General features: G+C 39.7%; 1 protein-coding gene across 2 annotated transcripts in view; it reads right to left on the bottom strand.

Annotated features, from left to right (window-relative positions):
* LOC124033964 (rho guanine nucleotide exchange factor 28-like) overlaps positions 1-27755 on the bottom strand; it is a 202178-nt gene that overhangs the window by 155259 nt on the left and 19164 nt on the right. Inside the window, exons 2-4 of one of the 2 annotated variants that reach the window (XM_046346515.1) lie at positions 7937-7980; positions 3577-3718; positions 3340-3449 (exon numbers count right to left, since the gene is read on the bottom strand). In XM_046346515.1, coding sequence (XP_046202471.1) covers positions 3340-3449; positions 3577-3718; positions 7937-7969 — 285 coding nt within the window. In that variant the 5' untranslated portion in view covers positions 7970-7980. Of the gene's footprint in view, positions 1-3339; positions 3450-3576; positions 3719-7936; positions 8035-27755 lie in introns of those variants that run through there. The other variant, XM_046346516.1, reaches the window with a different exon arrangement.

The following is a 27755-nucleotide window of genomic DNA, read 5'->3' as shown; positions in this document are numbered from 1 at the left end:
TTAGCAGACACTTTTATCCAAAGCGACTTACAGTCATGTGTGCATACATTCTACGTATGGGTGGTCCCCGGGATCGAACCCACTACCCTGGCGTTACAAGCGCCATGCTCTACCAACTGAGCTACAGAAGGACCATTGAGCTACAGAAGGACCAATATGCTTGCCCACACGACGCCATACATGCTTTCTGCCATCTGCCCGGCACAGTTGAAACTTGGATTAATCCTTGAAGAGCACACTTCTCCAGGGTGCCAGTGGCCATCGAAGGTCATTTGACACTGAAGTTAGTTACGGCGCCATCTGCGGTCCGGTCAAGACCCTGGTGAGGAGACAGGTAAGCTTCTCGAGATGGCTTCTGACAGGTTGTTCAGAAATTCTTTGCCTGTACAAACCCACAGTTTCATCAGCTTTTCAGGTGGCTTGTTTCAGATGATACCACAGGTGAAGAAGCCGGATGTGGAAGTCCTGGGCTGGCGTGGTTACATGTGGTCTGCAGTTGTGAGGCCGGTTGGACATACTGCCAAATTCTCTAAACTGATGTTGGAGGTGTTTTATGGTAGAGAAATTAACATTCAATTCTCTGGCAACAGCTCTGGTGGACATTCCTGCAGTCAGCATGCGAACGTCAGGCATCTGTGGCATTGTGTTGTATGACAAAACTGCACATTTTAGAGTGGCCTTTTATTTTCCCCAGCACAAGGTGCACATGTGCAATGATCATGCTGTTTAATCCTTTTCTTGAAATTCCACACATGTCAGGTGGATGGATTATCTTGGCAAAGAAGAAATACTCACTAACAGGAATATAAACAAGTTTGTGCACAACATTTTTAAGAAATAAACTTTTGGTGCATATGGAACATTTCTGGTATATTTTATTTCTTCACATGTTGCGTTTATATTTTTTTGAAATAGCACATTTCATACAATAGTAGCAGTGCAAAGTGCTTCACATACAATATTATATAATGATCATATTATTCCACCATAGCTGCTTTTATCACCATACAGGTTTTGTGTTTGTGTGTGTAGCAATGTGTGTGTAGCAATGTCTCACCTGAGGATACATTTTTTTCAGCAATCTATTTCCTGTGTTTCAGGGGTGCAAAATACACTTGTCACTGTATCTCGCAAAGTTGACTGTTTTGATTGATTGATTGCGACTCCTTCACACTCTTGCTTGTGCTGGTCGTTTTTACCTATTTAAATTACGACCGTCTAAATGTTTGTAACGACCTGTCAACACAAACCGCTAATGGCTGAAATGGGCTCAATTGGATATAGTGTCTTTCTGTTGAATCTACAGTACTAGTCAAAAGTTTGGACAGACAGATTCTCTCAACCAGCTTCACCTGGAATTCTTTCCCAACAGTCATGAAGGAGATCCTACATATGCTGAGCACTTGTTGGCTGATTTTCCATCCCCCTTCGGTCCAGCTCGTCCCAAACTATTTCTGTTGGGTTGAGGTCGGGTGATTGTGGAGGCCAGGTCATCTGATGCAGCACTCCATTCTCCTTCTTGGTCAAATAGACCTTACACAGCCTGGAGGTGTGTTGGGTCATTGTCCTGTTGAAAAACAAATGATAGTCCCGCTAAGCGCAAACCAGATGGGATGGCTTATTGCTGCAGAATGCTGTGATAGCCATGCTGGTTAAGTGTACCTTGAATTATAAATAAATCATTGACAGTGTCACCAGCAAAGCACCCCCACACCACCGCACCTCCTCTTCCATTGTGGGAACTTATATGTGGAGATCATCCACATCTCACAAAGACACAGCAGTTGGAACCAAAAATCGAATATTTGCACACATTTATTTTATTTTATTTTTTTACTTTTATTTAACCAGGTAGGCAAGTTGAGAACAAGTTCTCATTTACAATTGCAACCTGGCCAAGATAAAGCAAAGCAGTTCGACACATCAGTCCAAAAGGACAGATTTCCACTGGTCTAATGTCCATTGTTCCTTTTTCTTGGCCCAAGCAAGTGTCTTCTTCTTATTGGTGTCCGTTAGTTGTGGTTTCTTTGCAGCAATTTGACCATGAAAGCCTGATTCATGCAGTCTCCTCTGAACAGTTAATGTTGAGATGTGTCTGTTACTTGAACTCTGAAATATATATTTGGGCTACAATTTCAGAGGATCGTAACTCTAATGAACTTATTCTCTGCGTCAGTGGGTAACGCTGGGTCTTCCTTTCCTGTGGTAGTCCTCATTAGAGCCAGTTTCTTCATAGCACTTGATGGTTTTTGTGACTGCTATTGAAGAAACGTTTAAGTTCTTGACATTTTCCAGATTGACTGACCTTCATATCTTCAAGTAATGATGGACTGTCATTTCTCTTCGCTTATTTGAGCTGTTCTTGACATTATATAGACTGGGTATTTTAGGAAATAGGGCTATATTCTGTATACCATTCCTACCTTGTCACAACACAACTGATTGGCTCAAACGCATTAAGAAGGAAATAAATTACCAAAATGTATTTTTAACAAAGCACACCTGTTCATTGAAATGCATTCCAGGTGACTACCTCATGAAGCTGGTTGAGAGAATGCCAAGAGGGTGCAAAGCTGTCATCAAGGCAAAGGGTGGCTATTTGAAGAATCTCAAATATATTTTGATTGTTTAACACTTTTTGGTTACTACATTATTCCATATGTGTTATTTCATAATTTGTGTGTCTTCACTATTATTCTACAATGTATAAATAAATAAAAACCTTAAATGAGTAGGTGTGTCAAAATGTTTGCCTGATGCTGTATATGAATGCTAAAGTTTTGTTGGGATTTAACGCACTGTCTCGACAATTACATCACAAGAATGATAACTTTATTTTGATCAGTGTTCATTTTTTTGTAGAATTGAAAAAACAAATAATTTCTATACTATAATTTGCAAATACACACCGTATGTTTATGCAAATTATGCACCTATAATTGTCTATATTTTTACACATACACAAACATACCTGGTACAATAAGAAAATGTATATACAGTATGAGTACACTCTACAAAAAACAATAGTGACATTTTACCTGAAATGTAATACCTGAATTCCCACCAAAAAAAATCCTTGAACTTCATTCATTATTTCTCTGAGCCATTAAAATGTTTTATGTGCTTCCATTCAGTCAATATCTGCTGGATAATAAAAGTTGATAATTTCTACAAAATTCAGTATGGAGTATCTTCATCCAAATGTTCCAACCGTTGCATTTATTATAATTGTTTTTAAAACCTTTAACAATTTCAATGACTGTCGCTAGTGTGTGTTTGTGTAACTGTGTATGTTTGTGCACATGCTCGAGTGTGTGTGTGTGTGTGTGCCAACCCTACCTGGGCGTCGTCCTGGACGTACTTGAGCCTGGACCCTCCCACACAGGTAAAAGGTGTGGTCTCTGAGTAGATGTAAGCACAGACTGAGACAGTCTCAGCCAGGTTATGACCTACAAAACAATGGTGAAGTTTCTTGTTTTTCCTCCCCAATCCTAACCTTAACCATTAGTAGGGAAATGCTAAACTGAACACAGATCAGTGTCTAGGGACAACTTTACTCTACAACGTTTCCCTCACCAGGCACGATGAAGCAGAGCATGACATCGTTCTGGGCTCTGATCACATGGGCAAGCGTAGAACCTTCTAGAACGATGAAGATCTCTGCCTCCTTTGGCAAGGGGTCTGGGGCCTGCAGCAATGCAAACACCTTGGCCTGCCCCTGAGGGGAGGGGTAAGGGAGACAAAGGGGGGTTGGAGGTGGGGAGAGGAGAGGTTGAAGAGAAAGAAGGGGGAAAGATAGAGACAGCGAGACAGGTATTTGATATGATCAAATTACAGTTAGGATGATCTAGTAAAGATATACACTAAATCCTACCTCAGCATACTCTATGAAGACATCTTTCCCCCCCAACTCAATAAAAAGAGGAATGTTCCAATCTCTGATCTACCCTGATCTTCACAGGCCAAAACACAATAAGACCACTGATCTGGGAGCTGTGCGCCAAATAACTAGAGATGTGTACACTTCACATTAAACCTTAGATTGATGTGAATGGTATATATGCATGAAAATTAAAGTTATCTCCATGTCTCTCAAGTTTCGAGTCATCCTTTGAGACTTATAAGACAAATGGAGAGCAACTGTTTGGGCTTGGTTGTCTTCCATTCTTGTCAGGATAGCTCCTGGATTTAAAGGTGCATGAGATACAGTATAATGGTGAATTGAAGAGGTAGACAAAAGGGGCCACTTTTGTCTACCTCTTGTCTCTGTATCTCTCTCACTGGGGAATCACGGTATCTGTTTCTGTTCCACTCCAGCTGACCTGGTCTCCCACCATCGTAACACAGGCACTCACAGCTGTCCTTCCCTCCACCAAACTCTCTCACACACTCTCCTGTCCAACACTGTCTGTCTATCCTAAAAACCAAACTATTGAGATAAACCCAATTTTTACATCAAACAATCTCATTTGTGCCCTCAACATAAACCCAGCCTAACCTATAGGACACCAGGTGCGGAAGTCTCAAAGGTGAAACTCTGGGGGTGTGAAACCATAGATCGGGAAGTAAGCGTGCTGAGGGTGCTGCAGCAACCCCTAAAGAATCCCACAAAATAACATATACAGTTGAAGTAGGAAGTTTACATACACTTTAGCCAAGTACATTTAAACTCAGTTTTTCTTACTTGTGTCATGCATTACTTGTGTCATGCACAAAGTAAATGCCCAAAACTATAGTTTGTTAACAAGACATTCGTGGAGTAGTAGAAAAACGAGTTTCAACGACTCCAACCTAAGTGTATGTAAACTTCCGACTTCAACTGTATATACATATACAGAACCAGTCAAAGTTTGGACACACCTACTCATTCAAGAGTTTCTCTTGATTTTTTTCCCTATTTTCTACATTGTAGAATAACAGTGAAGACTTCAACACTATGAAATAACACATATGAAATAATGTAGTAACCAAAAAAGTGTTGAACAAATCCAAATGTATTTCATATTTGAGATTCTTCAAAGTAGCCACTCTTAATGACGGTTTTTCATAATTCAAATCACATAGTGGGCTTAGGCTGTAACATGATAGCAACCAAAGCCCATGTACTGTATCTTCAAAATGCTTTAACTGCTTTATTATCCAAATGTAAAAGCATATACAGTACTGTATTTCTTCAGCATCTTTTTGCTTTCGTTAATAAAATAATGCTAAAAATACTCTTTCAAACGCACAAGGTCACGTTGTACAGTGCCATTATGGCTATTAGCAGGGCTATATTTCGGCACATAATTGGCCCAGCGTTTCTCTGCCCCTAAAAACAGAACAAAATATTTTGACCTTTGCAAATATTATTCTTGCCTTTATTCAGATTACAGTTGCTCTCTTTTATTTAAAAAAAAAATTATAATACCTCCAAAATATCATTATATATTATCAAGTTGATGACACAGTCATATAGCCGGCACCTACATAAAGCTGAATGACTCACTCATTCATGGCTTTGGATCAAAATAAATAAGTACCAACATTCTTTCTGATATTCTTTAATAAATACATGTTCTGGTTATCCTGATCTGGACACCATGTACAGAATCATAATTGACCATTATGAGCTATTAGCAGGACAATAAACCTTTACCAACACCTCTCTGTATTTTGATAATTTGTGGATGGGGCCTCCCCAGTGGCTGTCTAACTCACTGCATCGCAATGCAAAATGCGTTGCTACAGATACCCATGCTGGCCGCCACTGGGAGACCCATGAGGCAGCTTTTGGTTTTAATTTAGAATCCTCCAATCCGCTATATGTAATTATTGGTGGAGAGTCACATTATATTTTTTCGATATACTGTAGGACAACCGTAGGCAACATGAGTCTCACTAGTGTTGAGTAATGTGCGGTTAAGTGGTGTATGTCTTATTTATTTTAAAGAGCATATTGAAGCCTACAACCATTTTAGCACTGTTTTGCGCTGCTCTGAGACAAGCATGTGGACTGGTCTTGATAAATCAATGAGATTTTTACTTTCACTGAATCTCTGTTTGGGTATTGGTTAGACTATAACTATATAATTAAGGTGTAGAAATGATATGCTCTTAGTGTAACCTTTATTTAACTAGGCAAGTCAGTTCAGAACAAATTCTTATTTACAAGGACAGCCAACTCCTTCCTCCCCGTCGGGGAATTTAACCCCGGTCTCCCACATGCCCGCATTCTCTAGTACAGCCACTATTGAAGGCTATCAAATGCGTCTCAAAGATGCCCTCTGGTGGTCAAACTATCACTAACTAGCATTAATGGTACCAGTGGTTCAAACTTAAATAACGTGCCATAGAATTTTGCAGCACAATTCAAACTGCGTTGCAGTATGCTGCAACTTTTAAAGGATGAACCACTGTAGGCTCCAAAATATAACTTTCATCTTCAGATGACCATACATTGTTGGTTTATTCACTTGACTCAGTCTCAAAAATCTATAAAAGGCTCTAGAACCAAAACGATCATGATTAGACTGATGTTGCACCCAATGGCACTCTATTCCCTATATAGGGCACTACCATAGGGATTTGGTCAAAAGTAGTGCACTGTGTAGGGTTAGGGTCAGGGTGCCTTTTGGGAGACAGCTGAGGCTTAAGCTAAGCTAATAGACACATTTGATAATTTGTTCAAAGTGACCAAAAACAAAAAACGACTTTTCAAACCATTACCAGAATAAAGTGCTTTTCTTCGTCATGTAAGTTTACTAGCAAATAAAACACACCTTAGTAAAAATATGATTAACCTTTTTAAATTAACTTTTCAAATTGACTAATGCATAGTTACATTAAAGTCAGTGCGTTGATAGACTGGAAATATTCTGTACAATAGAATGTAATGTTTACAAGGGATGTTAAAAATCATTCTTGAGCTAAGAAACAATACATACAATATCTCCAGCGCTGAGGATTGCAATAAAAATCTATTGAATTTTAGCTTATCAATGAGTTGAAAGCTAGAATGTTGCATTAAATATTGCAAATGCAAGTTTGGAAATAAGAAGTCTGAGTCTGAAAGTAGTTATACTGTATGCAGTGAAGTCCTCAACCCCTCACCTTTCTTTGACCTTACTCAGGGAGATACGAGAGGTCTGCATTCAATCAATATACCCTTACCTTTCTATCAATATTCCATTACTATGTCCTCAACATACCCATATCTTTGCTCTCATGAAGGGTTGCAATGAAAATTAATTCAGCAGATCTTGAAGGGCAGTGGATGTTAAAAAAGCGCTTCTTTATTCATAAAAACCAACATGTTTCGGCTCATAGTCTTTTTTAAACCTTTATTTAAGAAGGCAAGTCTTCATCACGGTTTTTCATGAAGACGGCTAATGGCCGAAAAAACAGTTTTTTATCGCTATAGAGGCATTGTTTTATGAACTTCCACTAGCCTCATAGACTTTCTGAATTTCCTTTTTAGTTTGCTCCTCAGTCCGTGGATAACAAGGTAGCGGCAATGATCACTTCCCTCTCACAAAGGGTTAAACGCTTGAGACAAAACTTTAAACATATCAGTTTTACTAAATGGATTCCAAAATAATACATCTCCACATAACGCACTACTTTTGACCAGAGCTATATGGGCCCAGGTCAAAAGTAGTGCATTATTTAGGAAGCCATTTGGGACGAAAACATAAACTTGTGTATGGTGATAAACATCATCCCAGCCTCAGACCTTCTCAAAACCTGCCAAAGTCACAGAGGGAGGAGAGGAGACCCACTCTCCCTTCTCTCATTGTTCACTCCAACACAAACCATTTTGTGGTGGAAAATATAACAATAGACGGGAATTCTAGTTCGAATCCATGTCCCGGCCGTCTGCAATTTTAGCTGGAACCAGCTCTGAATATTAAAAAAAATGGTGGTGGAACACAACTCAGTAATGGGACATACTCACATACAGAGGCACCTCTCTTCTGCTCAACTCCATCCCCACAGAATCTGACAAGAGAGAGAGAGAAACACACACACACTTTACATACGTTTGCATATAGTAGAAATAGTTGGAATGTGAATTTTAGACCTGAATGTCCAACCATTCGGGAGATATAGGTTGTCAAAGTTGATAGGTTTTGCATAGCCCATCCCATCACTTGTTCAAATCAACATGAGTGAGGTCAAAAAGGTGATTGATTTCATGTAGAACAACACACGGACAATTAGAAACACATCCCACTATATCATACAGAAAATAGACGTGGAATTGTAGATGTACAACATCAATATACATTTCTGTTAAAATATGAGGGCAATTTCAATATTATGGACATTACTGAATAGTTAGGCTGAATATAGTATACAAGGTCAGGCACCACACTCTAACGTGTAATTTTTTCCGCTTTATATGCAGTTCCTGTCAAAGGTTTGGACAACCTACTCATTCAATGTTTTTTCTTAATTAAAAAAAAAACTATTTTCCACATTGTAAAATAACACGTTGAATAATGTAGTAACAAATAAATTGTTGAACAAATCAAAATATATTTTATATTTGAGATTCTTCAAAGTAGCCACCCTTTGCCTTGATGACAGCTTTGCACACTCTTGGCATTCTCTCAAGCAGCTTATTGAAGTAATCACCTGGAATGCTTTGAAATTAACAGGTGTGCCTAGTTAAAAGTTAATTTGTGGAATTTATTTCCTTCTTAATGCATTTGAGCCTATCAGTTGTGTTGTTTTAATTTGATATATTTTTATTTGACCTTTTATTTAACTAGGCAAGTCAGTTAAGAACAAATTCTTATTTTCAATGACGGCCTAGGAACAGTGAGTTAACTGCCTGTTCTGGGGCAGAACGACTTGTCAACTCGGGGATTTGAACTTGCAACCTTGTGACAAGGTAGGGATGGTATACAGATGATAGCCCTATTTGGTAAATGACCAAGTCCATATTATGGCAAGAACTGAACAAATAAGCAAAGAAAAATGACAATCCATCATTACTTTAAGAAATTAAGCTCAGTCAATCCATAAAATGTCAAGAACTTTGAACGTTTCTTCAAGTGCAGTCGAAAAAAACATCTAGGGCTATGATGAAACTGGCGCTATTGAGGATCGCCACAGGAAAGGAAGACCCAGAGTTAGAGTTAACTGCACCTCAAATTGCAGCCCAAATAAATGCTTCAGAGTTCAAGTAACAGACACATCTCAACATCAACTGTTCAGAGACTGCATGAAACAGGCCTTCGTGTTCGAATTGCTGCATAGAAACCACTACTAAAGGACACCAATAATTAGAAGAGACTTGCTTGGGCCAAGAAACATGAGCAACTGGTGGAAATCTTTTCTTTGGTCTGAGGAGTCCAAATTTGAGATGTTTGGTTCCAACCACCATGTCTTTGTGAGACTCAGAGTAGGTGAATGGATGCTCTCCATATGTGTGGTTCCCATCGTGAATTATGGAGGAGGAGGTGTGATGGTGTTGGGGTGCTTTGCTGGTGACACTGTCTGCTTTATTTAGAATTCAAGGCACACTTAACCAGCATGGCTACCACAGTATTCAACAGTGATACACCATCTCATCTGGTTTGTGCTTAGTGGGACTATCATTTGTTTTCAACAGGACAAGACCCAACACACCTCCAGGCTGTGTAAGGGCTATTTGACCAAGAAGGAGAGTGATGGAGTGCTGCATCAGATGACTTGGACTCCACAATCACCCGACCTAAACCCAATTGAGATGGTTTGGGACGAGTTGAAACGCAGAGTGAAGGAAAAGCAGCCAACAAGTGCTCAGCATGTGGGAATTCCTTCAAGAATGTTTGAAAATAATTCCAGGTGTGGCTGGTTGAGAGAATGCCAAGAGTGTGCAAAGCTGTCATCAAGGCCGAAGGTGGCTACGTTGAAGAAACTCAGATATAAAATATTTGTTTAACACTTTTTTGATACTACATTATTCCATATGTGTAATTTCATAGTTTTGATGTCTTCACTATTATTCTACAATGTAGAAAATAGTAAAAAATAAAGAAAAACCCTTGAATGGTAGGTGTGTCAAAATTTTTGACCGGTACTGTATATCAAAATTAAGCTTTATCAGTTGAATGTAGACACAAATACATATATATAAAAAATATTACAATCTTTCTGAAATACTGAAACAAAATATGTAAATGAGACAATATGCATGTGCTTACACGGCCAATCCACTTTTCTGAATTCTGAATATTTGGTATGATTTCATTTAAAAAAAAGACTACAGAAGGGTGTACTCAGTGATATAGTGGGTTCTATAGACAGGTGTATGCCGTATCCACACTTTTTGTCCAGTGGGCATTGCATATAAAATATATAACGCAACATGTAAAGTGACTGTTCCCATGTTTCATGAGCTGAAATAAAAGATCCCAGAAATGTTCCAAAAGCACAAAAAGCTCTAACATCGCTGTTAGAGAGCATTTCTCCTTTCCCAAGTTTCATGACTGTCCTGTGAGGATCAGAGTGGGTCAGATCAGCTTGGCAATGACTGACAATAACCAGACCCTCTCTCGCCCGGAAACGGGGGGGGGGGGGGGGTGAGTTTTGACACCTCCACCCCGGTCATAAATTTAAGCAGTAGAGAACTATTCCCTCTACCCGTTTCAACTAAAGGAATGCATTTGTCTCCAGAGACTGTTGACCGCCCAAAACTCTAAAAGTAGAAAATGGAACACGAATTCTAACATGGGGAATGTGGGAAATGATCAGTGGAGGACTATGGAAAACTAATGTCATTTTGTTTTTCATTTTGTAATGTTATTAAAAAACTGTATGGACCAAATACTGTAACTTGGAAAGGATACCCCTTTATCTGTCAAGTTTTCATCCCAATATGCTGTGAATACAATAAGAAAAGTGATTAAGGTATTTGTGTTAAGATAGGAATGGGATTTTAGTTTTGTAATGATATAATAGTTTTTGATATCCATTGCCCAGTAACTAACTAGCCACGCTCAGAGTGAGGTCAGAGATCTTGTCAGCATGACGGAATGGACTTTTTTTTTACCAAGAGTGTATAAAGTCTTGGAAGAGGAATCCACTTTTAGTACAGGAAATGTGAGGTGTAGAGCTACATGTTTTAAATTAGTCAAACTCTGAACCTCAACACGAGGTGAAGAAACAAACTCACCTTCCTTTAGACCAGAGAGACGAAGAGCTGCAGCTCATGTCCATCGTGGTCTGAATCCTGAATACCAACACGAGGAGGAAGCGGCGAGAAGCTCATCTCAGACAATCACTGGGACAGCTGATTAGCGGTCTTAATAACATCTTAGAGGTTAGGGTGCATTTTTTCAACTTTTTGATAAAAATTGTGCAGAATTTCAACATCCTGCTACTCATGCCAGGAATATAGTATATGCATATGATTAGTATGTGTGGATAGAAAACTCGCAGAAGTTTATAAAAATGGTGAAATCATGTCTGTGACTATAACAGAACTTGTGTAGCAGGCAAAACCCCAAGGAAAAACTGTTCAGTAAAAAGAAAAAAAATCCCTCCGCCAGTTCCATGTATTGTCTATGTCAAGGGAAATTAGATAGCGCGCAGTTTACAGTTCCTACAACTTCAACACGATGTCGCCAGTCTTGGGAATTGGGTTGAAGTTAATCTTTGGTGAAATGAAGAATAGGCACTTCCTGTCAGAGGTTACACTGTGGATAGTTATGAAAGAGAGAAAATCGTCCATGATTTGTTGACATGCTGCTATTGAATACAGATCGCCCCGTCATCAATTTGATCGATTGTTAACGTTTAAAAATACCTAAAGTTGGATTACAAAAGTAGTTTGGCAAAGTTTATAGGCAACTTTAAAAAAAAATTGTAATGACGTTGCGTTTTGGAAAGCTGTTTTTTTCTGGATCAGACGGGCTTTATAAATGGACATTTTGGGTATACATGGACAGAATTAATTGAAAAAAATAACCAATTGTGATGTTTATGGGGCATATTGGAGTGCAAACAAAGAAGCTCGTCAAAGGTAATGCATGTTTTATATTTTATTTCAGCATTTTGTGTAGCGCCGGCTACGCTAATTATTTTGTTTACATCTCATTCAGGTATTTCGGAGGGGTGCATGCTATCAGATAATAGCTTCTCATGCTTTCGCAGAAAAGCATTTAAAAAATCTGACATATTGGCTGGATTCACAACGAGTGTAGCTTTAATTGAATACCCCGCATGTATGATTTAATGAAAGTTTAAGTTTTATCGAGTACTATCTGAATTTGGCGCTATGCATTTCCCCAGGCTATTGGCCAGGAGAGACGCTAGCGTCTCAGTAGCCGTAATAGGGTCAGATATCGAGAATAAGTGAGACTATCCTACAACGCTCATCACCAATGCCGTTGACATGGCTGGTTATCTTCCAGAGTGAACAACATTAGCCTTGCCCTATTAAAAACACTCACAAAATTTGAGTTTGCTATTCAGAAGAAGCATTGCCTGATGTGAACCATGCTTGGAACAAAAGAGATCTCAGAAGAACTAAGATTAAGAAGTGTTTACTTGCATAATGCTGGAAATGTCATGTTTTGTCATATATTGTCTTGTCATTATGCTTTCCCTTCTGTTCGTTTCCCCCTGCTGGTCTTATTAGGTTCGTTCCCTTTTTCTATCCCTCTCTCTCCCCCTCCCTCTCTCTCCTCTCTCTATCGTTCCGTTCCTGCTCCCAGCTGTTCCTCATTCTCCTAACTCACTCATTTAGTCTTTTTACACCTGTTCCCTATTTTGTCTTCTGATTAGAGTCCCTATTTCTCCCCTTGTTTTCCACTTCTGTCCTTGTCGGATCCTTGTCTATTGTTCACCGTGCTGTGTCTGTGTATCGCCCTGTCGTGTCGTGTTTCCCTCAGATGCTGCGTGGTGAGCAGGTGTCTGAGTCTGCTAAAAAGTGCCTTCCCGAGGCAACCTGCAGTTCAAGATCGAGTCTCCAGTCGGTTCTCGTCATTACGAGTGGAAATTGTGTTTTTTGATTGTATTTTTACTTTACTGGATTAAAGACTCTGTTTTCGCCAAGTCGCTTTTGGGTCCTCATTCACCCGCATAACAGGAAAGGGTTACAAAAGTATATCTAAAAGACTTGATGTTCATCAGTCCATGGTAAGACAAATGATCTATAAAAATGGATCATGTTTAGCACTGTTGCTACTCTCACTAGGAGTGGCCGTCCTGCAAAGATGACTGCAAGAGCACAGTGCAGAATTCTCAATGAGGTTAAGAAGAATCCTAGAGTGTCAGCTAAAGACTTACAGAAATCTCTGGAACATGCTAACACCTCTGTTGACGAGTCTACCATACATAAAACACTAAATAAGAATGGAGTCATGGGAGGACACCACAGAAGAAGACACTGCTGCCCCAAAAAAACATTGCTGCTCATCTGAAGTTTGCAAAAGTGCACCTGGATGTTTCACAGCACTACTGCCAAAATATTCTGTGGACAGATGAAACTACAGTTGAGATGTTTCGAAGTAACACACAACACTGTGTGTAAAAAAAAGGCACACCAACATCAAAACCGCATCCCAACTGTAAAGTATGGTGGAGGGAGCATCATGGTTTGGGGCTGCTTTGCTGCCTTAGTGCCCGGACAGCTTGCTATCAACGACTGCTATCATCAACGGAAAAATGAATTCCCAAGTTTATCAAGCCATTTTGCAGGAGAATGTTAGAGTATCTGTCCGTCAATTGAAGCTCAACATGGCAGATGACAGACAGCGTGTATGGGGTTGTGTGGACGAGCTGTTTGCCAATGTCAACGTTGTGAACAGAGTGCCCCATGGTGGCGGTATGTTATAAGCTACGGACAATAAACACAATTGCATTTTATCGATGGCAATTTGAAAGAACAGAGATACCGTGACAAGACCCTGAGGCCCATTCATCTGCCACCATCACCTCATGTTTCTGCATGATAATGCATTTGCCCCATGTCGTGCATTACACAATTCCTGGAAGCTGAAAATGTCCCAGTTCTCACCAGACACGTCACCCATTGAGTATGTTTGGGATGCTCTGGATCGATAGCATGTTCCAATTCCTGCCAATATCCAGCAACATTGCACAGCCATTGAAGAGGAGTGTGACAACATTCCTCAGTCCACGATCAACATCCTGATCAACTCTATGTGAAGGAGATGTGTTGCGCTGCATGAGGCAAATGGTGGTCACACCAGATACTGACTGGTTTTCTGAAACACAGCCTTACCTTTTTTTAAGGTACACTATGTATACAAAAGTATGTCAATACCCCTTCAAATTAGTGGATTTGATAGATTGCCACCTTTCCAGTCAGTTCTTCAAATTTCTGCCCTGCTAACGTTTCCCCGGTCAACTATAAGTTCTGTTATTGTGAAAGGGAAACGTCAATGAGCAACAACGGCCCAGCCGCAAAGTGGTAAGCCATACAAGCTCACATAACTGGCCCGTCGAGTGCTGAAGTGCGTAGCGCATAAAAATGGTCTGAACTCAGTTGCAACACTCACTAAATCAAATCAAATGTATTTGTCACATACACTTGTGCTTCTAGTTCCGACAATGCAGTAATAACCAACAAGTATTCTAACTAACAATTCCAAAACTACTGTCTTATGCACAGTGTAAGGGGATAAAGAATATGTACTGTAGCTCAGTTGGTAGAGCATGGCGCTTGTAACACCAGGGTAGTGGGTTCGATTCCTGGGTCCACCCATACGTAGAATGTATGCACACATGACTGTAAGTCGCTTTGGATAAAAGCGTCTGCTAAATGGCATATATTATTATTATTATTACATAAAGATATATGAATGAGTGATGGTACCGAGCAGCATAGGCAAGATACAGTAGATGATATCGAGTACAGTATATACATATGAGATGAGTATGTAAACAAAGTGGCATAGTTAAAGTGGCTAGTGATACATGTATTACATAAAGATGCAGTAGATGATATAGAGTACAGTATATACGTATGCATATGAGATGAATAATGTAGGGTATGTAAACATTATATTAGGTAGCATTGTTTAAAGTGGCTAGTGATATATTTTACATCATTTCCCATCCATTCCCATTATTAAAGTGGCTGGAGTTGAGTCAGTGTCAGTGTGTTGGCAGCAGCCACTCAATTACATTTACATTTAAGTCATTTAGCAGACACTCTTATCCAGAGCGACTTACAAATTGGTGCATTCACCTTATGACATCCAGTGGATCAGTCACTTTACAATAGTGCATCTAAATCTTAAAGGGGGGGGGGTGAGAAGGATACTGGTGGCTGTTTAACAGTCTGATGGCCTTGAGATAGAAGCTGTTTTTCAGTCTCTCGGTCCCGGCTTTGATGCACCTGTACTGCCCTCGCCTTCTGGATGATAGCGGGGTGAACATGCAGTGGCTCGGGTGGTTGTTGTCCTTGATGATCTTTATGGCCTTCCTGTAACATCGGGTGGTGTAGGTGTTCTGGAGGACAGGTAGTTTGCCCCCGGTGATGCGTTTGCAGACCTCACTACCCTCTGGAGAGGTTGTGGGCGGAGCAGTTGCCGTACCAGGCGGTGATACAGCCCGCCAGGATGCTCTCGATTGTGCATCTGTAGAAGTTTGTGAGTGCTTTTGGTGACAAGCCCAATTTCTTCAGCCTCCTGAGGTTGAAGAGGCGCTGCTGCGCCTTTTTCACAATGCTGTCTGTGTGAGTGGACCAATTCAGTTTGTCTGTGATTTGTATGCCGAGGAACTTAAAACTTACTACCCTCTCCACTACTGTTCCATCGATGTGGATAGGGGGGTGTTCCCTCTGCTGTTTCCTGAAGTCCACAATCATCTCCATAGTTTTGTTGACGTTGAGTGTGAGGTCAGACATTTTTTGGTACCCTTCTCCAGATCTGTGCCTCTACACAATCATGTCTCGGAACTCTACGGACAATTCCTTCTACTGCATGGCTTGGTTTTTGCTCTGACATGCATTTCTTCTATGAGATTTTTTTTTACCCCTTTTGTATGATATCCCATTGGTAGTTACAGTTTCGTCCCATCACCGCAAGTCCCGTACAGACGAGAGAGAGAGAGAGAGAGAGAGAGAGAGAGAGAGAGAGAGAGAGAGAGAGAGAGAGAGAGAGAGAGAGAGAGAGAGAGAAGGTTGAAAATAGGTAGAAAATAGTACAAATAAAGAAAAACCCTTGAATGAGTAGGTGGTCTAAAACTTCTGACCCGTAGTGTATGTACAGTATTTGTCAACCAGTTTCCCTATATCAATGACTTCTGACCAATATTTCCTTTTCTCTATCTAGGTTAGATCAACAACAGGATCTGGGAGTAACCATGGAGTAACATCCCCCATCACCACAGAAGGGCCAACTTCCAACTCACTCAAACCGCTCTCATCAGCAAGCTTGCCAACTGTCCTACCAAAACCACTGCCTTGTCTACTAGTACAGTGCCTTGCAAAAGTATTCATCCCCCTTGATGTTAGTACTATTTTTGTTGCATTACAACTTGTAATTTCAATTGATTTTTATTTGGATATCATTTAATGGACATACAAAATAGTCCAAATTGGTGAAGTGGTATTAAAAAAATAACATTTCTTTTAAAGTGGTGCGTGCATATGTATTCACCCCTTTTCTTTGAAGCCCTTACATTTTTTATTTATTTATTTTTATTTCACCTATATTTAACCAGGTAGTTTAGTTAAGAGTAAGTTCTCATTTGCAAATGCGACCTGGCCAAGATAACGCAAAGCAGTTTGACAGATTCAACAGAGTTACACATGGAATAAACAAACATGCAGTCAATAATAGAGTAGAAAAAGTCTATATGCTGCATGTTTAAATGAGGTAGGATAATGGAGGTAAGGCAATAAATAAGCCATGGTGGCGAAGTAATTACAATATAGCAATTAAAACACTGGAATGGTAGATGTGCAGAAGATTAATGTGCAAGTAGAGATACTGTGGTGTAAATGAGCAAGAAAAATAAGTAAATAAATAACAGTATGGGGATGAGGTAGTTGGAGGGGATATTTACAAAGGGCTATGTACGGGTGCAGTGGTCTGTGAGCTGCTCTGACAGCTGGTGCCTAAAGTTAGTGAGGGAGATATGAGTCTCCAGCTTCAGTGATTTTTGCAGTTCGTTCTAGTCATTGGCAGCAGAGAACTTGAAGGAAAGGCAGTCAAAGGAAGAATTGGCTTTGGGTGTGGGTGTGGGTGGGTGTTGCTTTGGTGACCAAAGCAACAAGAGCAACATCATTGATGTATACAGAGAAGAGAGTCGGCCTGAGAATTGAACCGTGTGGCACCCCCATAGACACTACCAGAGATCCAGACAACAGCCCCTCCGATTTCACACACTGAACTCTATCAGAGAAGTCTGTTGAGTCTGCCGATAAGAATGTGGTGATTGACAGAGTCGAAAGTCGTGGCCAGGTCGATGAATATGGCTGCACATTAACCTCTTGCTCCTACCTGACACGCAGGCGTCCCATCTAGACATCTGGAAATGCAAATGCACTACGCTAAATGCTAATAGCACTCGTTAAAACTCAAATGTTCATTAAAATACACATGCAGGGTATTGAATTAAGCTACACTCGTTGTGAATCCAGGCAACAAGTCATATTTTTAAAATGCTTTTCGGCGAAAGCATGAGAAGCTATTATCTGATAGCATGTAACACCCCAAAAGACCCGCAGGGGACGTAAACAAAATAATTAGCATAGTCGGCGCTACACAAAACGCACAAATAAAATATAAAACATTCATTACCTTTGACCATCTTCTTTGTTGGCACTCCTAGATGTCCCATAAAAATCACTATTGGGTCTTTTTTTTCGATTAAATCGGTCCATATATAGCCTAGATATCGATCTATGAAGACTGTGTGATCAACGGAAAAAATAGCGTTTTATAACGTAACGTCATTTTTTAAAATTAAAAAAGTCGACGATAAACTTTCACAAAACACTTCAAAATACTTTTGTAATGCAACTTTAGGTATTAGTAAACGTTAATAAGTGATCAAGTTGTAAGTCGCTCTGGATAAGAGCGTCTGCTAAATGACTTAAATGTAAATGTAAATGTAAGTTGATCACGAGGCGATGTATATTCTATAGCTGTACATCTGGAAATAATGTCCAGGTAAATCTCAACCAAAATATCCGGTCGGAGACCGGAAGAACTGCGCTGCCTTGTGTCTGTTTGACCAAGAAACAAATCGTAGGCAAATGACAAGACTGTTGACATCGTGTGGAAGCTGTAGGTATTGCAACCTCGGCCCCATTTAATGTGGTTCACGTTTAACAATTGGTTGAAGTGGCGCATGGATATATTTTCCCATTTTCAGTGATCAGATTTTCCTGCACTTTTCGATGAAACGCCCGTTCTGTTATAGTCACAGCCGTGATTTAACCAGTTTTATAAACGTCTGAGTGTTTCTATCCACACATACTAATCATATATGCATATACTATATTCCTGGCATGAGTAGCAGGGCGCTGAAATGTTGCGCGATTTTTAACAGAATGTTCGAAAAAGTAGGGGGTAGGAGTAACAGGTTAATGTCTCTTATCAATGGCGGTTATGATATAGTTTAGGACCTTGAGCGTGGCTGAGGTGCACCCATGACCAGCTCTGAAACTAAATTGCATAGCGGAGAAGGTAAGGTGGGATTCAAAATGGTCGGTGATCTGCTTGTTAACTTGGCTTTCGAAGACCTTCGAAAGGAAAGGTAGAATAGATATAGGTCTGTAGCAGATTCAGATTTTGCAGCTCTTTCAGAACATCAGCTATCTGGATTTGGGTGAAGGAGAAATGGGGGAGTCTTGGACAAGTTGCTGTGGAGGGTGGAGAGCTGTTGATCGTGGTAGGGGTAGCACGGCCAGCCGTAGAAAAACGCTTATTGAAATTCTCCACAGAGCTTGGATTACGGAAGAGTGGCCAGGAAAATGCCATTGCTTAACTTCTTCTGGTATAGGGGACGGTTGCGTCCCACTTGGGCAAAAAACTGGGAAAATGCAGCGCAGCAAATTTAAAAACAAAAATGATATAAAAATCTAACTTTCATTAAATCACACATGTAAGATACTCAATTAAAGCTACACTCGTTGTGAATCCAGCCAACATGTCAGATTTTTAAACGGCTTTTTGTCGAAAGCATAAGAAGCCATTATCTGATGATGGCACAATAGTAAACAAAGAGGGTAGCATATTTCAATCCTACAGGCGCTACACAAAACGCAGAAATGAAATATAAAACATGCATTACATTTGACAAGTTTCTTTTTTTGGCACTCCAATATGTCCCATAAACATCACAATTGATCCTTTTGTTCGATTAATTCCGTCCATATATATCCAAATGTCCATTTATTTGATGCGTTTCATCCAGAAAAAAACTGCTTCCAAAAAACGCAACGTCAACTACAAAATATTTCAAAAGTTGCCTATAATCTTTGCCAAAAAATGTCAAACTACTTTTGTAATACAACTTTAGGTATTTTTAAACGTTAATAAATCGATCAAATTGTAGACTGGTCTGTGTTCAATACAGGAAGACAACAAACCAACGCTACTTTTCATGTCTTGCGCACTATCAACAGTGTTACCCAGTTCCTAGATGGCCTACTTCTTCATTGCACAAATGAATAACCTCAACCAAATTCCAAAGACTGGTGACATCCAGTGGAAGCGGTTGGAACTGAAAAAAGGTTCCTAAGAAATATCATTTGCCAATGAGACAGACAGAGACCAAAAATAAATCTGAAAGGTTAGTCCTCAGGGTTTTGCCTGCTACATAAGTTCTGTTATACTCACAGACATGATTCAAACAATTTTAGAAACTTCAGAGTGTTTCTATCCAAATACACTAATAATATGCATATCTTATATTCCTGGCATGAGTAGCAGGAAGTTGAAATTGGGCACGCTATTTATCCAAAAGCAAAAATGCTTTGGTGTTCGCCAAAAGGTATGTGGGAGACTCCCCAAACATTTAGAAGAAGGTACTCTGGTCATATGAGTCTAAAATTGAGCTTTTTTGCCATCAAGTAAAACACTGTCTGGCGCAAACCCAACACCTATCATCACCCCGAGAATACCATGTTTTTCATCGGCAGGGATTGGGAAACTGGTCAAAATTGAAGGAATGAAAATACAGGGAAATTCTTGAGGGTAACCTGTTTCAGTCTTCAAGAGATTTGAGCCTGGGACGGAAGTTCACCTTCCAGCAGGACAATGACCCTAAGCATACTGCTAAAGCAACACTCGAGTGGTTTAAGGGGAGATTTAAATGCCTTGGAGTGGCCTAGTCAAAGCCTAGGCCTCAATCCAATTGAGAATCTGTGATATGACTTAAAGACTGCTGTACACCAGCGGAACCCATCCAACTTGAAGGAGCTGGAGCAATTTTGTCTTGATGAATGGACAAAAATCCCAGTGACTAGATGTGCTAAACTTATAGAGACATGTGCCAAGCTTATAGAGACATAACCCAAGAGTCTTGCAGCTGCAATTGCTGCAAAAGGTGTTTCTACAGAGTATTGACTTTGGGGGGGTGAATAGTTATGCACACTCAAGTTATTTTTTGTGTGTCTTATTTCTTGTTTGTTTCACAACAAAATATTAAAAATGCCAAAGGGGGTGAATACTTTTGAAAGCCACTGTATATTCCCAACAGTCATCTAGATCAGTAGCAGTGGGATGCTCAATCTCACAGCTTTTCAACCTAACCCAATAAACTAATGACAATTGTTTATGCCATATATCCAAAAGCATCTCACCTGCATCCACTAGTATGGCATGTACAGATGTTGATTTAAATGCACCAATACACATTCTTATAGCTTTTTACTGGATTCTGTCGAGTTTCTGAAGCCAAATCTTCGCCTCTGTTTCATAAACTATACACCCGTAATAATTTATCGTCCTGATCAGAGCTCTATAAAGATCCATCAACGATTGTCTGTCAGCACCCATCGACATGCACTGTCAACTGGGACCTAAGACAGGTGTGTGCTTTTCCAAATCATGTCAAAACAATTTAATTTGCCACAGGTGGACTCCAATCAAGTTGTAGAAACATGGATGATCAAGGATGATCAATGGAAACAGGATGCACCTGAGCTCAATTTCAAGTCTCATAACAAAAGGGTCTGAATACTTGTGTAAATAAAGTTTTTTTTAAATACATTTGCAAAAATGGCTAAAAACCTGTTTTCACCTTGTCATTATGGGGAATTGTGTGTAGATGAATGAGGGGAAACAATATTTAATCCATTTTAGAATAAGGCTGTAACAACAAAATGTGGAAAAAGGGAAGGGGTCTGAATACTTACCGAATGCACTGTACATGGCTTTCTTTAATTCATCCCTATTATTCTGGAACGTTCTCTCCATATGTTCTAGTGTATGTTGAGAAAATCTAAATTAAAAGGTACTTAGTGATGGCTTTAGATAAATGTACTGAAAACCCTATTGAATTTAAACTCCACAAGAACATCTGTTGGCCAGCAAGTGGGGGGTTTTCAGCGGCTAAATTTAATTTAGGGAACAATGTACAATTACTGCTGAAACTAGCTATGTGTACAACTCCAGGATGTTGGCTTTTCACTGTTGACGTTGAGACTGGTGTTTTGCAGGTATTACTTAATGAAGCTGCCTGTTGGGGACTTGTGGGGCGTCTGTTTCTCAAACTAGACACTAATGTACTTGTCCACTTGCTCAGTTGTACACCGGGATCTCCCACTCCGCTTTCTATTCTGGTTAGAGCCTGTTTGCGCAGTTCTGTGAAGGGAGTAGTACTCAGCGTTGTATGAGATCGTCAGTTTCTTGGCAATTTCTCACATGGAATAGTTAATTTCTCAGAACAGCAATAGACTGACAAGTTTCAGAACTTGAACCCACAAATGCTGATGCGCCAGATACTCAACTAGTCTAAAGGATAGTTTTATTACTTATTTAATCAGCACAGTTTTCAGCCACGCTAACATAATTGCGAAAGGGTTTTCTAATGATCAATTAGCCTATTAAAATGATAAACTTGGATTAGTTAACACAATGTGCCATTGGCACACAGGAGTGAGGGTTGCTGATAATGGGCCTCTGTACGCCTATGTAGATATTCCATAAAGAATCTGCCATTTCCAGCTACAATAGTATTTTGCAAGATGAACAATGTCTACTCTGCATTTCTGATCAATTTTATGTTGTTTTAAAGGACAGAAAATGTCATTTTCTTTCAAAAACAAGAACATGTCTAAGTGACCCCAAACTTTTGAACGGTAGTGTTTAGGTGTATCTACCCAACAATTGCTTCTGTAAAAGTCTGAATACTACATGAGCTAGCACACACACCATGTGCTGAGTGCACAAGCTTCTGAATCTAAGATTTGATTGATCAATAATCAACACCAAAAACCGTTAGCAATTTTACTGATTTCACAACGTTGAAAAAGAATCGACAATGAAAATACCATATATAACCTTGATGAAAGTTAGCTATACAGAGATGATCAAGATGATCCAATGTGAGGTGCATGTTGTTTTCTTAAACATTATGAACGTTAGATTGCCTGTCCCAGTCTTTACAACACTGTAGAACATGCAAACAAAATTCTAGACACTTCAATTTGGTCTGTATTGCTTCATTAATATCTCATCTTCATCATTCAAATGGGGGGGCAGATGTGAGCCAAGAAATATGATTAACTGAAAAGCCTTTAAGACTTGGCCTCCTACTCTGAAATGGACAAAAATCATGCAATTTCCTACTTAAACTTTTAAAATAAAGCATGATCCCAACATATAGACCTTAAGGATAAGTGTAAACAGGTTTTCATTTAGAAATTACAATTATTTGGGCATGCGCAGGTTGACTATTCCACAGAATCACCCATGAATATCCATAAAGTTTTTTTCAGATTTAGAATGGCTGCAGTGTATGAGACCAGTGTCTACAGTAAGAGAATGAGACAGTTTAATATATTGCCCACAGCGAATGATGTGATGTATTTCTGCTGTGCGCATCCAGACCCCTGTTCCTGATCTGCTGTGATCAGTGGTCACTTCCTGAACAGAGACATTGGCACAGCATCTGTCTCCATTACAACAAGCAGCATATTCATCAGAGAGAGAGAAAGAGCAAGAACAGACTCCCTGGTGCCTCACCATGCCTCTAATAACCCACTTCATTCACCTCAACTACCTTCCACTCTGGGTCAATGTATAAAATTATTGTCTATTGTTACAGCATTGCCATGAGCAGATAAAATGTATACCAAAATAAAATCGATAGAATCTGAGATGCAGCAAACATCAGTGATAGAAACTAACCTGGTCAGAACCAGCCTACCAGTCCTTGTGGCTCCACAGACATTGAGCTGTTCCAACAGCAACTCTCAGTTTGGAGTCATTGACTTTGGAGATCAGGGCCAATATTCATAAAGAGGAGTGCTGATAGTTTTTGCCTTTTAGATTATAATGAATGGACCTGGAGTGGGGGGCCCGATCCTAGATCATTACTCCTAATCTGAGCTGCTCTATGAAGTCCAGCCCTGTGGTTTAAGCAGCAACTGGGATCACTGAGACTACCCCAGAGCCATGCACTGACTGCACTGAACCTTGATATCCCTTTAACTAAACTGCAAATTCTCCATTGTAAAACAACCCCCCAAAAAACAAAACAAAGTGTTGAGTCTATGGACCCAAAGACACTAGAACAGAAAACTACACCCATCGTTATCATATTTCCCAGCATGCTCTATTGCAGGTTGAAATCCAGAATTGTTTGTTTCAATATATGTTTGTGCATGTACATGAATTGATTAGTCGTATGCCACACAAAGATAAATAACATACATTTTTCTAAACTAATCCAAACAGTTAGATTTTTTGCACTCGTTACTGAAATGTTTGTTCCAGTTTATATGCCTTGAGTAGTCTCCTCACAATGTTTCTAAACTTGGAATTCATTCTGATTGTAGTTTGCAGGTTAATACAAATTCCAACTGTTGGATATCCTACTTCTGTCTGGTTCAGGTGATGGGAAACAAAGGCTTTCTGAAGGCTTTGGAGCTTTCACCAAATTGTGTTGAAGAACGGTTTTTCATTATCTTTTCACAATGTACATTAGTGACATCTGCTGGTCAGCAATAAATAGCAGCGCGTGAATATTGCTTTCCCCCCACACTTTTTATCAAAACTCCATGGCGCAGCGATAAATTGTTGGCTTTCAGGAGCCTATTATCAGTTGGAAAACCAGGCTTGCATCTTACATCACGCTTCTCTTTTTTGCCTTCAAGTTGACTGTTTTTTCTAAAATGTAATCTATGGCACTATTTAGGATACTTAAGACAGAAGCTTATACTATACTAATTAAAACAAATGATTTGAACAGTGCAGAAAGTGTGGTTTCACAAAACATTTAAGTGCGTCTTCAGACGGATTAAACCATATACCCTCACGTAACGGAATGTTCCATAGTTACCTACTCTACCTGCTAAAATACCAGTCACGTGAAACGTTTTGTACAAAATAGTATGGTGTACAGTAGAGGTTGGTGTTTGAAAGCAGCTTGGAATCGAAGAAAGCACTGAAAATAAGGAGAAATCAGTGGGATCTCACATTTTGCAACACACATCTTATGATCAAAAGAAGCGCCAGACGTCATTATTGGCGTACTTCTGATAAAGAGATGCACGCATCGGCACACTGCTTCAAAGTTAGCTTCCTCGGAGCTCCGGTATCAAAACGTAACAACCCTTGCAGGTAGGGTTGCAACATTTTGGTAATTGTCCCAAATTCCCAGGTTTTCCAGAAATTCTGTTTGGAATATTCCTGGAAACAGAAGCAGGAAATCCAAAATCCTTACAACCAGGATTTTTGGAAAATCTGAGGAAAGTCAGACTTTTGCAGCCTTACTTGGAGGCCTGATGTGGCCTGAGGTATGAACTAGGGTACAAAAATACACTTATATAGTGCTCACAAGTTTGTAGTCCTAAAACTAGAAATAAGAAGTTTACATACACCTTAGCCAAATACATTTAAAAACTCAGTTTTCACAATTCCTGACATTTAATCAGAGTAAAAATTCCCTGTCTTAGGTCAGTTAGGATCACCACTTTATTTTAAGAACATGAAATGTCAGAATAATAGTAGAGAGAATGATTTATTTCAGCTTTTATTTCTTTCATCACATTCCCAGTATGTCAGACGTTTACAAACACTCGATTAGTATTTGGTAGCATTGCCTTTTTAAATTGTTTAATTTGGGTCAAACGTTTTGGATAGCCTTCCACAAGCTTCCCACAATATGTTGGGTGAATTTTGGCCCATTCTTCCTGACAGAGCTGGTGTAACTGAGTCAGGTTTGTAGGCCTCCTTGCTCACACAAGCTTTTTCAATTCTGCCCACAAATCTTCCATAGGATTGAGGTCAGGGCTTTGTGATGGTCACTCCAATACCTTAATTTCCTTAAGCCAATTTGCCACAACTTTGGAAGCATGCTTGGGGTCAATGTCCATTTGGAAGACCCATTTGAGACCAAGCTTTAAATTCCTGACGGATGTCTTGAGATGTTGCTTCAATATATCCACATCATTTCCCTGCCTCATGAAGCCATCTATTTTGTGAAGTGCACCAGTCCCTCCTGCAGCAAAGCACCCCCACAACATGATGAAGCACGGGGGTGGCAGCATGGTTAGGATGGTGTTCTTCGGCTTGCAAGCCTCCCCTTTTTTCCTCCTAACATAACGATGGTCATTATGGCCAAACAGTTATATTTTTATTTCATCAGACCAGAGGCCATTTCTCCAAAAAGTACGATCTTTGTCCCCATGTGCAGTTGCAAACTGTAGTCTGGCTTTTCTTATGGCGGATTTGGAGCAGTGGCTTCTTCCTTGCTGAGCAGCCTTTCAGGTTATGTCGATATAGGAATTGTTTTACTGTGGATATAGATACTTTTGTACCGGTTTCTTCCAGCATCTTCACAAGCTCCTTTGCTGTTGTTCTGTGATTGATTTGCACTTTTCTCTAGGAGACAGAACGCGTTTCCTTCCTGAGCGATATGATGGCTGCATGGTCCTATGGTGTTTATACTTGCCAGAGGTGGGACCAAGTCATTGGTTTACAAGTTACAAGTAAGTCTCAAGTCTTAGCACTCAGCGCCCAAGTCAAGTCCCAAGTCAAGACAGGCAAGTCCGAGTCAAGTCTCAAGTCTAACTTGACAGGCAAGTCGAGTCCTAAACAAATCATAATGTGCTCTTCACCAAATGTAATACCATTTCATATGTTTAACAAAGAGTAATAGTTTGTATATTACATTTACGCAAATCATGAATGCTTTTAAAAATATCTATATAATTTATTACTTTCCAAATAAACGTTGCATTTCCATGGAAATAGCCATGAGAAAAACTTGTACGCAATCACCCAACCACAATCGCCCAACCTTGTTTTAGGAACATCAGGCAGGATTTAGGCTACCAACTGCCTAGCCAGTTGTAGCTCAATCTTGGGTGCAATGATCATGTTCCCGCACTGACTGACTGTGTGGCGGCTCATTGATTTAACGTTACGCTAGCCTACATGATACCCTAGCAAAGTAATAAAATATATAGTTGTCGGCTATATTAGCCACGACCATTCTTTGTGCAGCTTCAAATGTCGAACAACGTTGGAAATTGTTGTGCCTCCGTCTGTAATTTTCTTCCCATATGTTTTGCAAGTTACAATTTGTTTATTGGTGATACAGCATCGTCTTTATATCTGAAAATAATAATTTGGGGTATCCTCTTTCCAAGCGCTCCATCTGAATTCATCCGCCAATAGTGGAGAGGACTCCACTATCACCCACAATAAGGCTTAAGTCCAAGTCAAGTTATGAGTCATTGGTGTCAAAGTAGAGTTGCAAGTCATCATATTTGTGACTCGAGTGAGACTAAAGTCCAAGTTATGTGACTCGAGTCCACACCTCTGATACTTGTGTACTATTGTTTGTACAGATGAACGTGGTACCTTCAGGTATTTTTAAATTGCTCCCAAGGATGAACCAGAATTGTGGAGGTCTACAATTGTTTTTCTGAGGTCTTGGCTGATTTATTTTGATTTTCCCATGATGTCAAGCAAAGAAGCACTGAGTTTGAAGGTAGGCCTTGAAATACATCCACAGATACACCTCCAATTGACTCAAATTATGTCAATTAGCCTATCAGAAAATTCTAAAGCCATGACATAATTTTCTGGAATTTTCCAAGCTGTTTAAAAGGCACAGTCAACTTAGTGTAAACTTCTGACCCACTGGAATTGTGATACTGTGAATTGTAAGTGAAATAATCTGTCTGTAAGCAATTGTTGGAAAAATTACTTGTGTCATGCACAAAGTAGATGTCCTAACTGACTTGCCAAAACTATAGTTTGTAAACAAGAAATCTGTGGAGTGGTTAAAAAGCGAGTAAAAAAACTCCAACCTAAATGCATGTAAACTTCCGACTTCAACTGTACCTCTGGTTCATCCAGCCATTCCTATGGGGGAAGATAATGGAGAAAGAATGGGGTTTTGGGAAAAATGGTGGGATGGAGTTGGTCTGCCTGGTGAAATAAGTTAATTGACCAATAAGAAAACCTTTCAGCATTCCCCTCCCCACTCAGACAATCGTAGCAAAATTCTTGCTTGACAAATTGCGCTTTGCTAAGAAGCTACATGTTTATTTTTTTATCATTTTACTTGGGAATAATTACAGTAAATTACTTCATTGTTACCCAGAAATGATTTGATTG

The sequence above is a fragment of the Oncorhynchus gorbuscha genome, linkage group LG04 (assembly GCF_021184085.1).
Source record: "Oncorhynchus gorbuscha isolate QuinsamMale2020 ecotype Even-year linkage group LG04, OgorEven_v1.0, whole genome shotgun sequence".
Classification (NCBI taxonomy): domain Eukaryota; kingdom Metazoa; phylum Chordata; class Actinopteri; order Salmoniformes; family Salmonidae; genus Oncorhynchus; species Oncorhynchus gorbuscha.
This window is presented reverse-complemented; position numbering and strand designations above follow the sequence as displayed.